Source organism: Pygocentrus nattereri, chromosome 5, assembly GCF_015220715.1.
Source record: "Pygocentrus nattereri isolate fPygNat1 chromosome 5, fPygNat1.pri, whole genome shotgun sequence".
In the NCBI taxonomy this organism is placed as follows: Eukaryota; Metazoa; Chordata; class Actinopteri; order Characiformes; family Serrasalmidae; genus Pygocentrus; species Pygocentrus nattereri.
In genome coordinates this window covers 38,663,141-38,683,621 of record NC_051215.1, presented here as the reverse complement: position 1 = coordinate 38,683,621, position 20,481 = coordinate 38,663,141, and the positions used below count along the sequence as shown (strand labels likewise).

The following is a 20,481-nucleotide window of genomic DNA, read 5'->3' as shown; positions in this document are numbered from 1 at the left end:
TGGACTAAAAGAAATGGCCTAAAATGACTTGGGGGATCTCCATTTTAGAGATTTTGATCTGACAACAGCGTTATACTACACCACAGTATACACCACAGTATTCCACAGTACTACAAAGTGCACCTATATAGTAAGTGGAGCTGATAAAATGGGCAAGTAGAAAAGTAGAATGTGTGTGTGTGTATATATATATATATATATATATATATATATATATATATACACACACACACACACACATTGTTTGGCCTACTTTAAAAAGTCCTTTCGTTTTCTGTTATGCATAGTTTAGTTTAAAAATATCTTGAAATAAAACAAATTAATAAATACATAAATGAATATATGTACTTCAGGGCCCCTTTAGGTCCCATTTTATCTGAATGTTATGGTTTTTTTAGATACGTACCTTTATGACATTTACTGATAGATTATATTTATTTATGAAAGCATAAAAAAAAACATAATTATTTTAGTTTTAGTGTGAAAATGAAGTAATTTCAGGAAGTTCAGGCAACATGTTTGGTACATGAGGCTGTAGAAATAATGCTTTTATAGTATAAATGAAGTGCTCAAAATGCTTAAGACTAGACACTTTTTTGTATTATCAAGTTCTGTTTATGTTGCTTATTATTTACAATAACAACATATTTAATAAATACATAAATAACACTCAAACATTTACATTATTGCACATACATTTTCAGAACATTGTAAATGAATGTGTGACTTTATAGTATATATATATATATAATTAATTTGATTAAAAAATAAGTATTGTTTTCAGTTTTCTAATTTTATCCTTTCGTGGATGCACATGGTGCAACTTGATCTCCCAGTAAATATCTTATAAGTAGTTATATATAGTTTAACACTGTATTTAGAAGTACAGTAAACTAATTAACAGTGTTTGAAGTTACAGTTTGATATTGCATAGGAAAAAACATAACTCTTAAAACAACAATACAAGCCAAACACTCACAGTTTCCCCACTGATTCATGGTGAATACATGCAGAACATTGATGCATGTTCTATTAGCTTGTGCTAGACAGGATTTGTTCCTTTTCACATTAGTGTTTTTAGTTTTTAGATCTCCAACACAATACATATAGCAATATTTACACTCAAGTTATTGTTACATGACAATCTTAAAGCATCCTCCTTTGGCAGTACTGATACATTTTGAGTAGTGACAACCTGGCAAGAGCTAAAATTTTGAATTTCAGTATTTGCACTAAGCTGAACTTTGACTCACTGTTCACATAGTTATTAACACATTCATTGTAGTATTAACTGATAATTTGGCACCCAATAAAGCTTTTCAAACAGATGTTTCAGAAACAAAAGTGAGTATAGATGACATAGACATACATTAGGTGAGTATCAGTGGGTGCAATTTTGCAGCGTTGTCTAAAGGCTTTTGCTCAAGGTAATATTCAATTTTAGCATTTTCTTTGGAAACCTACAGCTTTCCTTTGTGTTGCCACGATATTTAATCTGTTAGTCCACACAATCAACATCTCCTGTATAAAAACACAGATATTACTTGTAGTTATATTTGATACACCCACAAACCAATGTTTGGACGCAATATTTAAAATACACAGCACACCCCATTGTACAAAAGAACGCAGGTGATGTTAGAAACCCCAGATGGTCTCCTGCTTCTCAGGTGTGTTATGTCTTTCTACCATTCTTCACTGCCTTGGAGGCATCCTCTGTCCTCTCTGTGGAGTTACACGGTTTGGCTTGAGTGTTGCATATTTGGCATAGATCCTGCATTTCCCCCAGGCATTCCACCAGCGCTTTCACAAACATATCTGAAGAGGTCTCAGGGCTGTCACGGAAACTGGACACACAGAAAATGATGTGGCCCGACTGGGGATTGTAGCATGCTCCATAGCCATTCGGGACCACAGGACCATAGCAGCAAAACATCTCCACGGTGGTTGGAACCTACATGCAAAGATAACACTGTTGGTGTGTACCTGGTGCTGGACACCGTCTAATGTACATTTTTAAAAATGATGGTTGTTCAATGGTTCTTTAGACACTTAAAAACCATCTTCTTTAGTAAAGAATGCATGATTAAAGGGCTCTTTGCATAGTGAAAATGTTCTTCAGATTGATGTGGAGAGTGTTTTATATCTGTATGGGACTAAAAAGGGCTGTTTCATTGTTACAGGCTTGACATCGTAAAAATAGTAGAACTCTCTTTGGCTCTATATAGAATCCTTTTTTAAAAAGTTGTATATAGAACCATCTAAAACACATTCTCCATTAATCTGAAGAACGCTTCCACCATGCAAAGAACCCTTTAATCATGCAAATGGTTCCTTGAGTGTTCATGGTTCTATATAGAACCAGTTTCTTTACTAAGACCCCTAAAGAACCATCATTTTAAAGAGTGTAGTAAAGAAAAATGGCTGTATACAGAGCCATGAACACTCAAAAAACCTTTTGCATAATTAAAGGGTTCTTTGCATCATTAAATGGGTCTTCTTCAAATGGATGGATAATGTGTTATAGACGGTTCTACATAGAATTCTTTTTCAAAAAAGGGTTCTATACAGCACCAAAAGGGTTCTTCTATTGTTACAATGTCAATCAATGTTACAATGGCAAGCCTGTTACAATTGAACCCTTTAAAAAAGGCTCTGTATAGAACCATCCACAGCATATTCTTCATTAATCTCAAGAACACTTTAATCATGCAAAGAGTTGTTTGAGTGTTCATGTTTCTAAATAGAATCATTTCTTTACTGAAAAACCCTTGAGGAACCATCTTTTAAGTGTGTAGGTAGTATTATAAAGAACTTTTGCATGGATCTTCAGAATAAGATCCTTCGCTGGTTTCGATGATAGTTATGTGGTTTTATTGTCAGCAAAATCCAATATTTTCAACACTTCACTTATTTATCTGCAGCTTTTTGATGTACCTGACTAGTGGAGAGGATGAACTGGTTGCTGATGATGTAGGTTTCATCTGTGAAAATCTCTGGCTTCTCCAAGTTGAGCTCCTTAGCTATCTCTCGCAGCCCCAGTAAGTGATTGTCTATTGCCATCCCTGTGATAGCCTGTTAAATCAGAGTATTTTTTTCCATGAACAAGAAATATTTTATTGTGAAGCAGAGAATTATATTGAGACGTATTATCATAACATGATCTATGAATGCGTTTAGCAGAAAAAGGTATTTGTGCAAAGGCAGCCTCAGTTTTATTTACCAAGATTGTATAATTGGTTTGCGCCTTAATAGCATCCCATAACTTTTCCATCTTCTCAGCATCCTAGACAAATAGAATACAGTCACATGAGACAAAGCATTTAAATGAGCTATCAGTCTTACTGCAGTAAGTACTTTAAATGATCCATGCTTATGGCTGCTTTGTGAACAATTTTATGTCATATGAACAAGTGTGATATACCGTCAGACTAGACTTTTTATCAGTCATAGCTTTCACAAATGCCAAGGCCTCAGCTGTAGAAGAGCGAATGTTGTCCACTCGACCATGTTGGAAGCGGCGGATCGATGCGCTTTCATAAGTCGCCACAGGTCTTCCATGACATCTGGGCATAAAATATATATATATATATATATATATATATATATATATATATATATATATATATATATATATATATATATATATATATAAATGTTTTACATGAAACATGCTGGTGTTTTAAGTATTATATACAGGTCACGAAGGTAGAAGGTAGAAAAAGTAGAAAACAGCAAACCTACTTATAAAATGCAAACTGCAGAGCTACTTGTATATAAGCATCAGGACTCATTTTCTGTTTCTTGATGAACTCTTTGCCATAACCGCAGAACTTGTAGACGTTCATGTCCAGATTTTCAACGAGCCTAAATACAATGGACACTTTTTACATTTAGGTAAATCAGATTCTGTGAATATACTACTGCACATGTGTATTGACTACACTGTTCAACAGAAATAAGTATTCCGTTGGCTTGCCTCTGTAATTTGTCTGCCGAGGTGGTGAGACATGCTTGGATTTCTGGAGAGCATTTCCAGCGAAGACGCCTTGGGGCTGGCAGCTCACTCACACTGGCTGCCCTCACCAGCTTGGAAGGGCTGCCTATCCTAAGAGTGGTACACACACATAGCAATTTCTTTTATCCTCCTCTAATTACTTGTAGGTTATTTATTTGCACAAAGAGACTTAACCTTAAGCCTGGTACTCAAAAAAATCTGATCCTTTTTTCCAGGTTAACTGAAGTAGTCATTTGAAGACCTTGTATAACGATGACACGTTACTCTTAGGTAATTGGAAGGTGGAATTCTCCACTATCTGACCTCAGAGACAATGAATTGAATACATTAGATTTTGAAATAATTCATTATCTATGACTTGGCAGTTGTTCTGAATTTCTGGGTCTTAAGGGAGGAATATATTCTTATGGTATTCAGGCTGCCAAGGAAAGCCCTTCATTATTTCATTACTGACTCTGGAATGAGCTGGAATAGAATTAAAATGAAAAGTGTCTGGACTCCTCACACCTATGCATGAGAGTGATAAGTTTTGATAAGAGTGAGAATGATAAGTGTGGAACATGTGATTTGAGAAATGGACATTAAAATCTCAGTATGCAAATGCTGATTATGGGCAATAAACAGAGGTGGAAAAAATAAGTGAAAGTATGGGTATTGTGTTGAATTCTGACTCAGTTGAACATGGAACAAAGTAAAGTATCAAGAAGTAAGTATCTACATGAAACATGCAAGTATCTAAAAATAGAAAAGGTAAAAAGTAAAGGTTTTAACAAATGAATTTAAAGTTTTCTTTGTTTGATTGTTCTTTGTTGTGGGCAGTTTCATTTTACAGTGATATTAATTTGAATGTTGTAACAAAAACAATACAATCAAATGTGTGGTAACTCAAGAGTAAAAAAGAAAAAGTATTTTGAAGGTCTAAATAACATATAAGGAGTAAAAAGTAAAAATGTACTCTCCAACTACATTTATTGTACATTTTATCAGCTCCATTTACTGAATAGGAGCACTTTGTAGTTCTACAATTACAGACTGTAGTCCGTCTGTTTCTCTGCATACTTTCTTAGCCTCCTTTTACCCTGTTCTTCAGAGGTCAAGACCCCTACAGGACCACCATGATGCAGGTATTATCTAGGTGGTGGATCATTCTCAACACTGCAGGGACTCTGTTATGCTACTGACATAGTGGCATGTTTGTGTTGTGTTGGCATGAGTGGCTGGCGTTTTTAAACACTGTGTCCACTCACTGTTCACTCTTTTAGACACTCTGACCTTGGTCCACCTCGTAGATGTAAAGTCAGACATTCATCTGTTGCTGCACAGTTTATGTCAGTCATCTAGTCCTTCATCAGAGGTCACAGTACGCTGCCCCCAGGATGCTGTTTGCTGGATATTTTTGGTTGGTGGACTATTTTCAGTCATGCACCGACATTGAGCTGTGTAAAAACTTCAGCAGTACTGTTGTAACTGATCCACTCATATCAGTGCAACACACACTAACATGCCACCACGTCAGAGTAACGACAGTGCTGAGAATAATCTACAACCCAAATAATACCTGCTCTGTGTTGGTCCTGTGGGGGTCCTGACCATTGAAGAACGGGGTGAAAAGGGGCTAACGACGTATGCAGATAAACAGATGGACTACAGGCTGTAATTGTAGAACTATGATGTGTTCCTGTATGTTAAGTGGAGCAGATAAAATGGACAATGAATGTAGAAACAAGGAGGTAGTTTTAATGTTATGGCTGATCGGTATATGTAGTATAGGGCTGTACAATATGAACTCACATGGATTATAATATATAAAATGGATTCATATAATAACAAATGTTTGGGAGTACCACACCTGAAGCTTTTCCTTCTAACTTTCCTATAAATTTCCTTCTGTACATATCATTTCCTTTGACAAAGTTTTCACACCCACCACTGCCCAGTCTCCTCTCTGTTTCTTAGTCCTATCTGTCAGTCATATCATCAACGATGGTCTGGCCTTCTAGCACCAACCCAAGTTCTCAGAATTCTCTCTGTACATTCATACAGTTTTCTTCTTATACCTTAACTATATGTTGAAGTCATGGTTCCAAACAAGCAAAACACTTCAGTTACCTGCATTACTTTACCTAAATAATTAATGTTTGTTGGACTACATTAACATCATAGATACAGAGAAACACTCATCAGGATCTTAGATTGGCTGAGAAGATCACTGTGATTGATTCGAAGCCTGATCTGCAATATTGTGATAATGATTAACATTTAACAAACATCATGTTGCGCAGCCCTAATTAAATGGATAAATAATAGATTAATATTTGTTGTATAGCTTACATATACTTCAGTAAATATTCTGTGCACTGCACCAGCACGATTCCCTCAAAAGGTGAGTGTTCGCAGACAACACCACAGCATCCATCTGCACCTACCACAAACTGAGAGACATGGTGTTTTAACAGTAGCACACATAATCCACCTACATGCATCTTTTGTTTAGATTGGCAGTATTATATTAATGCTATACCTGCATGGGCTTGTCATACCAGCGGTTTGCCCCATTTTTGTTCTTTCCTCCTCCGTGGAGCATCATCATGGCTCGGTTGGTGTCACTCATCTCCAAGCCACAAGGTTCATCCAAGCACACCAGACACAGACAGCGTTCGATCATATCCAGAGAATCTCTGTTGGTAGAATCTGCAGCAGATGCTCATGATCAGCATGCTTTGGTAGCTGATGAGCCAGGATTATTCCCTTAAAATCTCAGGTATATTACATCCTGAGACTTTTTTTTCAGTAACTTTATGGACCACAGTATAAACTGGCTAAATTATTCTCTCCATAAACATTATGCTTAGCTCAATTAATATCAACTCAGTCAATATTTACTGTAATTATTTACTAATAATTTACTTTTTATTATTTCTTATTTAGACTTTTTTTTTTTTTTTTTACTTTTACATATATTCTGTCATGGGACATGTTGATTAACACAAACAACTTTTCTGTTCTGGGTCAAATTGACCAAATGCTCCAAAAATTATTTAAAATATTTTTCCTGTATTTATAAACTTTGAAACAATTGGTCAATTTGATCTGCAACATAACAGGAGAGGGTAGTTTCACAGTAAAAAGGAGCTGTGTTCAATTCCCTGACTAGGTGACGAGGGCCTTCCATGTGTCTGCATGGGTTTCTTCTCTAGTTCAGTAGATTTCCTTTAGAGGGGGTTGTGTGTGTGTGCGTGTGCACCTGCCCTGTGATAGATGGGCAGCTTGTCCAGGGTGTTTCCTGCCTTACCCCCAATGAGCACAATATAGGCTCTAGCACTCCCCATGACCCAGGAGCATAAGTGGCTTAGAAAATGAGTGATGATAACAGTAGGGATAAAGGGAAACCTGTTTTTTAGAAGCTCCTCATAATTAAACAAAGTCATTCAGACTGGTTTGGTAGGAAATGCTCCATATAGAGAAACATACTGAGTCAGAATTGTTCACAGTGGTGGTAATACTGAACCAGATGTCTGAGGAGTTTAATGCCTCTAAAAACTCCATCCTAGAAAGTTACTTCACAAAATGGTTAGGAATATGCTGCCTGATGTCGTTGTTTAACAATCGTTTTGTGCTTGTTTTAATCCAAATGTCTTTTTAAAAAATTATTAATTTATTTAAATTCATTCATAGCATACAGATGCATGCAGGGTGTTGACTTCAAAATAGTCCCCAAAGAAAACAGATTTTTTTACATTTTTTACTATTTTATAACCGTTTTATGTAAGCATTACATATAAATCTCCAAAGATACATGTAGGTTCACTGGTGGTTGTGGATAGTAAATGAAACAGTTGTATTTGTGTCATAGACATTGCGACTGCTGGGTTCCCCTTTAAGTTATACAAGGGCATAAAAAAAATTTGGACCAACTGGCAGGTCCAGGCCATTTAATATGTTCATTCTGGAATTTGTAGTTTCCAATTAGTGCAGATTTTCTGTTGTACCTGTTAACTTGCTGTTCTCCAGAACATCACAGTTCCATTCTAAACTATGTATACCAGCTACAACATAGTCTGAAGAAATGAAAAAATATATAAAATATTATTTTATATTGTTGGTTTTGTTGGGAAGCTAAAAAAAAGTTGACCTGTATTCTTGGTCCATCAGTGTTCCCCAAGGGACAGTTATGAACACGCCCTGTTAAAAATAAGTAATGCCCTAAGAATCCCGTTTGGCTCCCTAAACCTAACCTAACCTTTCAATGAAGATGTTTCAGTTGTTTTTTTTTTTTTGTCACATCAACTGACAGTTTCCGTGTGTGACCTTTTATAGCATCACTCCAAAGAATGATTTTTGGCATCCTTAGTTTTAAGAGTACATTCAGTCTCAGTAGATGCCTGACCTTTAACAAGGATACTGCGAGCCTCTGCCCACTCTGTCCTGCCATCTGAGGTGAGCAGTCCAATAGGAGGCAGACGCTCCTCTTCACTCTCAGCCATCTTCCTGATCTTCTGCAGCTGAGTGTACAGATCTCTTTCATTGAGCCGTCGGAAGTTGATCACCACATCAAGAACAAAAAACTAGAAAAAGAATAGCATACATTTGGTATAATCATTTAATTCATTTATACTGTAACAGTGATAGAATGCACATGACACAGTAACACACTGACAGCCATTTCGAGTGGAAGTGCAGCTCCTTAATGAGTGACTGTAACTTTTGATTATGACATTTAAAGCAATTGTCTTTTACATAATTAAAAAGAGCTGAAGCATAAAGATGATTCACAGCCAGCCTCATTAAGTCAGCACTGAGCACCTGTTAGAAGGCCTTGCTTATTAATTACATTGTAGAGCAGAAAATAAAATGCCCAAGAGAGTTGTACATCAGCACTGTACAGTCTCTCTTCGACTTTTCAGACTATTCATTAAATAAGATCTAATTTAGTTTAACAAATAAATGGATTAATAAGCAGCTCCTGATTCCTTTGCATGTGGGTATTGAAGCCATACCTGGTTTTTACAGGCCACTATGATGTGTTCTGGTTCTGGCATTACACTGCTCTTCTGGGCCACCAGGGTGTCAGTCTTTGGTCCGGGTAAACGGTAAGAGGTGAAGAGCCTGTAGTATTGTTCCATGCACAGAGGAGTCCCAGCCAACTGCCCTCGGGCATAGTCCACTGGTAGGGCATGTCTGCAAAGTGGAAGCAACATTAGCATACTGTGGGCCAAGGGAGCCCTAATGAATGGAACAGACTGCCCTGTGTGTATGGAATTGCCACGCAGGATAAAATCAAGACTTGATATTGACAAGAGAAAGTGAACAAAATAGAACATACCCATCAAGTAGACACTTATATTCTAATACACCTGATATGAGATGAGCTGCAAATCTGTTGGAGAGAAAATAAAGAGAGGTGCGTTCATTTTTAATACATATATTAAAATACCATGTCAGAATAATCTTTGTGTAATCAGGGAACAAATGTATGTATAGTGAAACTGTGGGATTTGGAGTGAGTCAGTGTCATCAGAAAGGTATTTGTACTAAGCTATTCCACCCCCTCTATTCTGTCTTCATTCCTACCTCTATCACCCCACCCAAAAGCCTTATTTAATCTACTATTTTAATCGCATATCACTGTTCAGTAGTGCAGTAGCCAAGCTAAAATGTACACCTATTTAGAAAGGCACATTGTCCTTTCCTGATCTCATGACTTGCTATGGCAGAGTAAAACGTATAGATGTTTGAAAATAAGCCTAAAAAGAAGTTTCCACGGCTAATCACCATTACAGTTTTAGTATAAGAAAGCTTGTCCTTCTATCTCTGATTTGATGGAAGTAATAAGCAGATTTTTTAATTAACATTAGTGAAGCCAAACCTTAGAAAATCAATCAGTGGTGCACTGAATCTAAGGTGTTAATGGGGAACTCCAGAGATTTTTCAAAGATTCTCAATATTTAAATCACTAAGATGTAGGAAAAAGGCATGACTCGAAGTTGATGTGAAATGTGACATTGTAGAGATACATGTTGAATTAGTATTGCTCACTGTGATGGTAACCAGATGTTTGAAGAGTTTAACGTCTTGTAAAGCTACATCACAGAAAGCAATTACACAAAACGGTTCAAATATGCTGCCTAATGCCTGAAGCATTACGGTGCAGTCAGAACAAAACCTTGTATCTCCAAAATGATAACTTTACAGGAAGAGAAAAAACATACTTTACTTTTAATGTGAGTCAAATTAACCAGACTGTTTTTCCAAGTAATTTAGGTTTTTCTGGCATATACATCATGACATTTACACACAATGTAAAGGACAATATGCATTTTCAAATTATGTAAAAACTGAAAAACAACAAAATTGGAGATACATTACCTACATTTTGATCTGACAGCAGTGACTGTTTTATGATAGTTTTGAGATTTTGATCTAAAACCTTTTTAAAATCTGTCCATGGCGGAGGTACATGCAGGACATGCAAGGCAAACTGTACAAGTATCAACATTACATTATATATTAGACATGCGGTTCCTATCACAACCATTTTAAAGGTATCCGCACTGCACTCTGAATGACTCAACTTAATTAATTCTAAAGGAATTTTGAAATGCGATGGACTGGCGACCTGTACAGGGTGTATCCTGCCTTCCGCCCGATGACTGCTGGGATAGACTCTAGCAACCCCCCCCCCCCCCCCCCCCCCACGACCCTGATGGAGAAGCGGCTTAGAAAACGGATGGATGGAAGGAATTTTGAAAAATCGCAGGCTTCCCTTTTAAAACAGCTTAGCTTTTTTAGTGCTAAACTGTTTTGCTCACACCAACATTTGGAGCATCAAGACTCAGTGCAGTTTAAGAGCTGTGCATATTGTTTACATATTTACTCATCAGCACTCCAAGATATCTTGCAAATAGTGACTATTATAATGCGCCCCTCCAGAACCCACACATATGGAGCTGCACAGTCGATGGAGAAAGAACATGCAATACAAAGACTTACACATTTCCTTTGACGTTCTTGACATTTTACAGACATGCCATGTTTCTACTGGTAATTTATATGAATGGTTTCAATGTAGTAGATGAAGATGTGCAAAATACTAAAGGTGGGGTCATTTCCATCTCAATTCCATTCCTTTAGCACTGGATTTTGGGAATGCCATTGGAGTTGAATGTCTTAATCATTGAAATCAAGATGGTAGTGCTCCCAGCTCTAGCCCCAGGATCCAATACCTGAGTGCGTCACTCTGAGCCCTGAAGTTCTGCTTTGGGAAGACCATAGCAGGGCTAGAGTTGACAGGTAGTGCTAATCTGTTATTCAAATACATATCTTCAAGCCAGTAGTCGTACACCTGAGAAAATGAGAATATTTTATGTTCATGTGCTATTACGGAAGTTGTATGTTGGTTAAGTTTCCAATAGGGACTTTGTGGTATTACACTTCGCTTTGTTGCACTATCAGATGTTTCATGAGCTATCTCATACATGTAAATAATGCATATAATTATAATTATTGGAACTTTATGAGACATTAAAGATTAAGGTAAAAGTAGTAGCCTTAAAGGTGACCATTTGGGCACAAACATGTTTCTCAAAAAGATAAATACTAACGTCTAATGCTACCTATAGTCTGTAAAACGTTAATAATTAACACATTAGACGCAACATAAGAAGCCCCAAATATTATAACACAGAAGAATGTCTCATCTTATTTAAGACTATAGTCAACAGCATGTAACTGAGAAAACGACACTAAGTAGTAGAAGTGAACAGCTCCAGGGGCCTTACCCAGTTTGCTTTAACCTCTTTCCTTTCCAACAGCTTTTTCTGAAGTAGCTCTCCCAGCCCTCCAGGTGCTTGAAACTTATCTGTGATGGTCTGGGTCCTTCTGTACTGCTCTTCAGGCACCAGGTGTCTCATACAATTCAAATACATGTCCAGCGTCTGCTGTAAGGGTGGGACTGGCAGTTTGGGCAGGCCCTGAATGGATGAGACCAGAGCCTTATTGAGAGCACTGAATCATTCATTTCTGTTCCAACACATCAGGGAAACATAATTAAATAGCTTTTCTCCTCTATGCTCCCAGGCCATTTGCTTATAAACCCATGTGTGTCTGTAATTGTAATTTGCCATTTAGGGAGTATTGAAGGCATGTGGTAAATCTTTCATGCTGGAACTGCTTCGGGTCATATTAAGAATTAATTTAGGACATTTTTGTTATAGGTTGGCAACGTCAGAGCAAAGCCCAGTAACTGAAATCAGAAATTCTTCTACGTTGTACTCGTTGTGTACGCAGCTCCATCAAACCTGAACACACTGACAAGAGTATCATTCATAGCAGAAGTGCAGAAGCAAAACGCAGAAGCAAAAGCTCACTGTGAGTTACGCTGCCAATTCCAAATAGTGTTGTTTTTAACGCTAGAGGCTCTTTGGGAGCAAAAAATAAAGTAAAATATGCACTTTACACTTTGATCGTCTTGGTCTTTTGATGGTTTCCCTTCCAAAACCGGCATCCTCAAACTTGCGGCGCGCAGTCAGGCGAGAGAGAATTGCGTAGATTGTCCACCGTCCCCTGCAGCTTTTAGTGGACACAATCGAGGAGAAATTACGCCCTGTTTTGAGATTTCTCAGTAAAAAAAGTTGTCTCTTCACTAGTAGTCAATTTTGCCTTAGGTTAAGCTATACGTCCCATTGCAGATGCTTAAAATAAAAGAAAGCTTATTGCACCATAAACACCAATTATGTTAAATCGGTTGATACACCACACCACCCAGTACAAATTAGCTGTATAAACAGCACGAGAAAGCTTCCCTAAAACGTTACTGCATAGTTGACAGTAGAGAGAAAAAAAGCTGTAAAGGTGCTGTAAACTTTTTAGTGTACTTACCAGGTAGTTTTGTTCTTGGAGATCCCTAATAAAGTTTATCCAGTTTCATTTCCTCTCTAATGCGCAGATCTTGTAGAAAGAAAAGTGGTGTTACTGAAAAGCCCAATCTCTTCTCCAGAAGACTGCATGCTCTCCATTGCAAACCATGAGTTTCTCACTTAGCTTCGTAAAAAGCTGCAAGGTGGGAGGCAAAGCTCCTCCCATCACGCTTCATTCGTGGACCAGGCTGCGTTGTGAGGCATCTTTACCTCTCCAGCCCCACCTCATAGCGACTGGACGCTTCGTCTCTGAGCAAAGTTTACACCTTTTGACGAGTCTTATAGAGGAACAGAGCCTAGAACACCACGATGAGGCTGTAGGTTACTGTTCTCCCTCAGTGCGCCTCTGGTCATCACTCCGGGCCATTACCCAGAGAGTGAACACTTTCCAATTGATTTCATCAATTGAAAGATTTATGTACGTTTTTTTTCTTCTACTTAATCTTGCCTAAACAATCTTTGAGATTGTGGACCTGCTTTTGTATGTATACTAAGAGTGGGGAAAGCTAATGCACTGAAAACGACCATGTTCATTCTCTTAGAGTTAGTTAAAGGGCTTATAGGCTGCATGAGGGCTACATTAATACTTTATTAAGGTTGTGCTTTTTTCTAATATAATCTACACATATTTGTTGTTCACGTGTGCATTTGTTACACCTTTTTATAAGTTTTAAAAGCTACTTCGAAGGGTAGGGATATTTGTGTGAACAGCAAAACTTTTTTATTATTATTCAGACCAATGTTTCGACTTTTACCAGTGAAGAATACCTGGCAACGTAAACGAAAGGAAACAGCCGCACACATGAGAGTGCAAGGAAAGGTTGTCCCCAGCATCATCTTTTAATTATGTACACCTGATATACACATTATATACAATTTATGTTTCATAATATACACAGACGCATTCCAGAAATAAACTCTATCAAGAGAACAGGCTGCATGATACAGACAGTGGAAACGCAGGAAAAGCTACACACACGAGACCCATCATTTAACCCATGAAAGTGTCAAGTGACATTGCATATTAGTTATAGCAGCACAAACTCTGGCAGAACAGCAGTAGCTTAAGCCTACTTGAAACTCTGGCGCACATTTTCGCGCGCATTCACACCGTATTTATATCCCTGAATGCATTTTTAACACTGATACGATACAGATGTGTTTCATTAAGGGTAACTCATTACACTGCTTAAGCTACTAAAAAAACTGATCACAAATATGATTAAAACCGGTAGTCAGCTTCAGAAAAAAGAACATGTCGAGTAGTTTCATTGTGATGAGACTTACAGTCATGACAGTTACACATCATATACCTTCTAAGTGTAGGTTGTACATTTTCCACCAGTCTGAAAGGATTGCAATTCTACGGCTAGGCTACAACATTAAAGGCTTTAAAGGTTTTCCAGACACAGTTTAAGTCGACACTCTTTTGATACAGATTTCACTGCCGGTAGGGATTCTCCACTCAAATGTCGTGTTTAGGCTTAATCTGTGTCCAGGAAATCCGCCCAACATTAAACAGTGGAGGTGTGAGTTTAGATGTATTCGGGTTCGGACGTCTCCTCTTCAGAGTATGACCTCGGGTTTCCAGCAAACGTGCCGTTCTCGTCCACGGGCAAGCAGTTTCCCGTGGTGCTGTACCCGTGCTTTCTGGCTTGGCGCTCCTCCATCCTGATCGTGTCGTAGAGACCTGTAGCCCCCTCTTCCAGCAGCATGTTTCTTTCAGAATGGGACGGCTTCATTAGGCACACGTTGCGCAATAGGAGCAGCGCCGGTGCGTAAAGCACGTTGGCGAGGCCCATTCCCAGGTTGAGTTGCGCAAAGCCGAGGTCATGCACTATCTTCCCGGCTACGACGGGGCCCAGTGCATAGGCGACGCAGTAGGAAATGTCCGCAATGGCGTACACGCTACCGTACACAGACACATGGCGCACATCGACCAGAAATGCAAGGGTGGGTAACAGAGCTGTGTCTACTAGTGCAATGCCGAAACAGATGCCACACAAGGGGATGATGAGCTGCTCGAAGTTTTTACATGCTGGCACAGTGCAAGAGCTGGCCCCGATTATGACCATGCCAAGAGCCCCGTAGAACCACTGTAAGTGAGGGTATTGGGCCGCCAGTTTCACAGTGATATAGACCCCTAAAATGTGAGGGAAGAAAGCTGGCAACCAGGTTAGGCCAATCTCCCACTGCGAGGAGTCCATGTTCTCCTCCATCCAGTTCGCAATAGTGGGCTCCAGAAAAGCGAGGGGTATGTTACACGTCGTCAAAGCACCCGCCACTACGGCTATATAGGGATCTATCATGAGTTTGTAAATCGGGGTGCCAACTGGCATGTTCTCTCTAGTCCTGCTGGAGAATGGCTTGAGCACAGTCAGACACAGTATACCGTCGGCTAAGCACACGCAGGCGAGCGCGATGAACGGGACCCGTTTGCCCGCGAACTCGTATAGCACCCCGCCAAAGGGGGGCGCCGCCAGGCTGCCAAAGGAGATGAAAGCCAAGGCGATGCCCAGGGCACGACTTCTCTCTGACTCCTCCGTGAACTTATCTGCTATCATAGCAATCCCAGAAGTGTCTGCGAAGGCTGAGCCGAGCCCTTGGAGACTGCGCGCCACGAACATGGTCGCGTAGTTTTCGGCGAACGCGAAAATGCAGGTGGACGCAAACATGATGGAAAGTCCGATGAAAAGTGGAATGTCGTATCCGACGCGGTCTATGAAGGTCCCCGTCAAAGGATTGACCATGAGCTGTAGAATGGCTTTGGATGCGAAGAGGACACCGACCTGCAAGTCGAAGTTCTCCGCTTGGACCCGGCTTTGCGTGCTGTTGTCTGAGGAGTTGGCGTGTGCTACGTCGTGGGACTGCTCGGACTGACTTTCTAGACGGGCTAAATAGTCTGGTACAATCGGGACGATCACCATGTAAAGCATATTATCTAACAAAAGTGCCACACAGACAATCACTAGAATGATCCTCCTTTGTCGCTCAGGGTCCTGGATAGCCGTGCCTAACTGTTTAGTTCTTTCGCCCATCTCTGACAGTTTAACCGCGGCAGACTGCGCCAAGCCGCTGGATCCCTCTGTAGCCATGATTAACACTTTGCCTTCTTTCACACTGAGCGCTCAAACTCTTTTCTACACTGTGCTATGCTCCCGCAGAAAGTGGGCTGCCTGTGCGCATTGGTTCCCCGCCTGGTTACTCACTGAACGAAAGAGCCTCGGTTAGATGACGAACTTTTCCCGCTTTACCTTCTCATGATGCAGTCCTTCATTGCTCGCACTTTTCCGCTCTCGTGACTTGGGCGCGTTTTATCGCTGACGGCCGGAGCTGTTTCATTGTATCGTCGTCGTGCAGGTGACGAAGAGAAGTCGCAAACTCGCGCTCAGGTTTAGAAATGCTCCTGCTTGTCCTCCATGGTCTGAGATGTCTTTTTAGAGAGCGTGGCCACACAAACCCGGCAAGGTAAGAGCGCTCACATGAACGTATTCATTCACCTGTAACGCTACGAGGCATGTCATCATCTCAGTCCAGCAGGCTCGGAACTGTGGCCACTGCTAGGGGGACACACGCGCATGTTTGTTGATTCCATTGAAATCTCGCCTCTTTTTTTCCAGGGATGTGACGCACTGCTTGCTTGCCCCCCAGTGGTTCCCCAACCAGCCGCATTTATTAAGCTAATTTAACACGGCAGCGCATTCAATTAAAGACGCACTCGGTGATTTCAGAGGCCGGTCTGGTCTAAACGTTCCTTCATTCTTAGAAAAAATTCCTCAAGAGCAGAGAGGACCATTATGACTCCCACCAGAATCCCAAAAGTGCTGCTTTTAACAACGGCGGTACTGAACTAAGCTATTCGAGTTTATATTTATATATATATATTCTTTCATTTAAATTCTAATTCAAAGTTATGATAATCTTTTTTTCGTTGCTAATTACGTCTAATTAAGTCACATTATAGTTTTAACGAATAAAAGTTTTTGAATAACATACTAACTGTTAATGCTGGTGAAAAGTCCCTATTTGAAGGTACTTGGTAGTAGGCCTACTGGATAGTATTTGCTAGTTAATGTACCATCTCTGTACTATATCTACTTTCAAGAACAAGTACCTTACATTTTAAACAATTATTCCATAATTAAAGCATCGATTTTTAAAAAAATTAAACATTTAAAGCAATATTGAAAAGACATCTACGCGCTCCACTGACTGACACCCATCAAAACAAAAAATATGGATGGCTCTTCAAATGACATGATATTTTATTACTATTTTGCATTTCGAAACATTTTGAACAATGAAAACAATTGATTTGCGATGATTATGTCATTAAATAGTATTCCCACTGTGGAACAATATTCCTCCAAATAAGGATGAATCATTTGCATTTACATTTACAGCATTTAGCAGATGCTCTTATCCAGAGCGACTTACAAGAAGTGCTTTGTCTATCTAGAGAAAGTATGTTTGCTAGTTACCAATAGGTTAGAGAGAAAGCTAGTCCTGAGCTCAGATACTGCTAGAAACTAAAAAGTCACTTTTGATACCCAGAGGAAAAAGAAACTGTCAGTGTTCACAGTCAGTGAGCCGAGCTGAACACAGAACAGTGCATTACAATACAATGCAATACATAAGTGCAATGCAATACATAAATCAGTGATGAGTGGGCATATACAGTATGCAAGAGTGTAACTATGACGGATTTAAGCAAATTCCACTCATACTTACATACTTCTGTAGTGTTTTCATGTTAAGTAGGTTAAATATAACTAGTGGTATCTACAAGTATAATTGAACTTCAGCACCACCGTGAAATGGACAGCTCCCCGTATCTATCAAGTATTTCACCAATCTGCTCCAACGTGACAATGTGTAGTTTTCTAAGAATTCAGCGACAGCACCAGAGAAGGTGTCATTTTAAAACAAAAGTTCGTTGAGCACTGAATAAAAGTGTACATTATGCAATTTAACTCCAGCCATGAATGTGATCTTTGGATCATAGGGATTTAGTGCAGGGAGGATCGACCGCTGGGTTTTGGCGCCATCTCCCGTGAGAATGGTTTACATCAACGAGGCAAGCTCTCTTCGTGGTAAAAGAGCAATGCTGACATCTAACGGTTTGTGAAATGTACTGCAACCTCTGGACTGACCGATATTAAAGTAGACGTATACAGTGAGCTTGTGGAGACGCATTTTTTAAATACCCCCTTGACATGTTAGTAACACATCTGATAACAGCAAGTAGCATCAACATCACCATGAAATAGCAAGCTGAAATAGCAAGCTGAACACATATAAAATTCATTTATAACAACCAATGTTGTGTACAATGCAAAATGTAAGATATAAAGGCAACTCCCTACATCTGCTACATTTATGATACAAACACTTCAGATAAAGTTCAGTGTTAAAAAGAGAACATTTATGCTCCAAAACTGTCATGTTTATTTGAGGGTACAGTTTAACTAAACACTGAGATGTGTTTAAATATTGTTACGTAAAAAGTGGTTTGAATTGAAACATTTAGATTTAAAGTTTTATAATATCATCTCAAAATGTAGTATTGCTTTGCTTTGCACAGAAGTTACAAGGCTAAAGTAGCTACACTGTCAGAAAAAACGTACTGTGTAGATACAGTAATTCATGGTACAAGCAATGTAAATGTCAAGACAGGGTGTGTGGAGTCAACACAAGTTAAAAATAAAACTGCAATGAAATGTGGTACAACTAATTATATTTCATAGCTAAAGGTACTGAAGGTAACAAATAATGGGAGACAAAGACTTTCACTATATATATATATATATATATATATATATATATATATATATATACACAACCTCAATTCCAATGAAGTTGGGACTTGTGTAAGAATTCAGTAATGATTTTTATAAAATAAAAACAGGTATACAGGTAAGGTATAAATAAAACAGTATACGATGATTTGCAAATCCTTTTCAACCTATATTCAATTGAAAACACTACAAAGACAAGATATTTAATGTTCAAACGGATAAACTTTATTGTTTTTGGCAAATATTCACTCATTTTGAATTTGATGCCTGCAACACGTTCCAAAGAAGTTGGGACAGGGTCAACAAAAGGGAAAGTTGAGGAATGCTCAAAAAACACCTATTTGGAAAATTCCACAGGTGAACAGGTTAAATGGAAACAGGTGAATGTCATGATTGGGTATAAATGGAGCATCCCTGAAAGGCTCAGTTGTTCACAAGCAAGGGTGGGGCAAGGTTCACCACTTTGTGAACAACTGTGTGAGCTAATACTCCAACGGTTTAAGAACAACGTTTCTCAATGTGCAATTGCAAGGAATTTAGGGATTTCATCATCTACATTCCATAATATCATCAAAAGATTCAGAGAATCTGGAGAAATCTCTGCAAGTAAGCGGCAAGGCAGAAAACCAACATTGAATGCCCGTGACCTTCGATCCCTCAGGCGGCACTGCATTAAAAACTGACATTATTCTGTAACGGATATTACCACATGGGCTCAGGAACACTTCAGAAAACCACTGTCAGTGAACACAGTTCGTCGCTCCATCTACAAGTGTAAGTTAAAACTCTGCCATTCAAAGCAAAAGCCAGATATCAACAACACCCAGAAACGCCGCCGGCTTCTCTGGGCCTGAGCTCATCTGAGATGTACTGACGCAAAGTGGAAAAGTGTCCTGTGGTCTGACGAGTCCACATTTCAAATTGTTTTTGGAAATCATGGATGTCGTGTCCTCTGGGCCAAAGAGGAAAAGGACTGTTTGGATTGTTATCAGTGCAAAAATCTCTGATGGTATGGGGGTGTGTTAGTGCCCATGGCATGGGTAACTTGCACATCTGTGAAGGCACCATTAATGCTGAAAAGTACATACAGGTTTTGGAGCAACATATGCTGCCATCCAAGCAACGTCTTTTTCAGGGACGTCCCTGTTTATTTCAGCAAGACAATGCCAAGCCACATTCTGCATAGCGTGGCTTCATAGTAAAAGAGTGCGGGTACTAGACTGGCCTGCCTGCAGTCCAGACCTGTCTCCCATTGAAAATGTGTGGCGCATTATGAAGCGCAAAATACGACAATGGAGACCCCGGACTGTTGAGAAACTGAAGTTGTACATCAAGTAAGAATGGGAAAGAATTCCACCTATAAAGCTTCAACAATTACGGTCTTCAGTTCCCAAATGCTTATCGAGTGTTGTTAAAAGGAAAGGTGATGTAACACAGTGGTAAACACGCCCCTGTCCCAACTTCTTTGGAATGTGTTGCAGGCATCAAATTCAAAATGAGTGAATATTTGCAAAACACAATAAAGATTATTCATTTGAACATTAAATATCTTGTATTTGTGGTGTATAAAATTGAATATAGGTTGAAAAGGATTTGCAAATAATTGTATTCTGTTCTTATTTATGTTTTACACAACATCCCACCTTCATTGGACTTGGAGTTGTATATTATATAAACATATAAGAAGCAAGCCTTGAGCATCAGGCATGTCTTGGTTGATAAGTTATATTTGAGGTAAGGGCAAAACTGC

The 20,481-nt window shown here is 39.1% G+C and overlaps 2 protein-coding genes across 2 annotated transcripts; both read right to left on the bottom strand.

Annotated features, from left to right (window-relative positions):
- Window positions 1-728: 728 nt before the first annotated feature.
- chata (choline O-acetyltransferase a) lies at window positions 729-13,029 on the bottom strand. The gene is made up of 15 exons (XM_017722187.2): window positions 12,896-13,029; window positions 12,474-12,586; window positions 11,797-11,988; window positions 11,242-11,360; window positions 9,342-9,395; window positions 9,016-9,196; window positions 8,406-8,583; window positions 6,540-6,709; window positions 6,350-6,450; window positions 3,980-4,108; window positions 3,745-3,867; window positions 3,425-3,566; window positions 3,224-3,286; window positions 2,938-3,075; window positions 729-1,954 (listed from the first exon to the last, which is right to left on the bottom strand). The coding sequence occupies exons 2-15, from the start codon at window positions 12,519-12,521 to the stop codon at window positions 1,676-1,678; spliced, it is 1,917 nt and encodes a 638-aa protein (XP_017577676.1). The 5' UTR covers window positions 12,522-12,586; window positions 12,896-13,029; the 3' UTR covers window positions 729-1,675.
- A 707-nt stretch (window positions 13,030-13,736) lies between these two features.
- Window positions 13,737-16,515, bottom strand: slc18a3a (solute carrier family 18 member 3a). The gene has a single exon (XM_017722201.2). The coding sequence runs from the start codon at window positions 16,026-16,028 to the stop codon at window positions 14,469-14,471; it is 1,560 nt and encodes a 519-aa protein (XP_017577690.1). The 5' UTR covers window positions 16,029-16,515; the 3' UTR covers window positions 13,737-14,468.
- Between the last annotated feature and the right edge of the window lie 3,966 nt (window positions 16,516-20,481).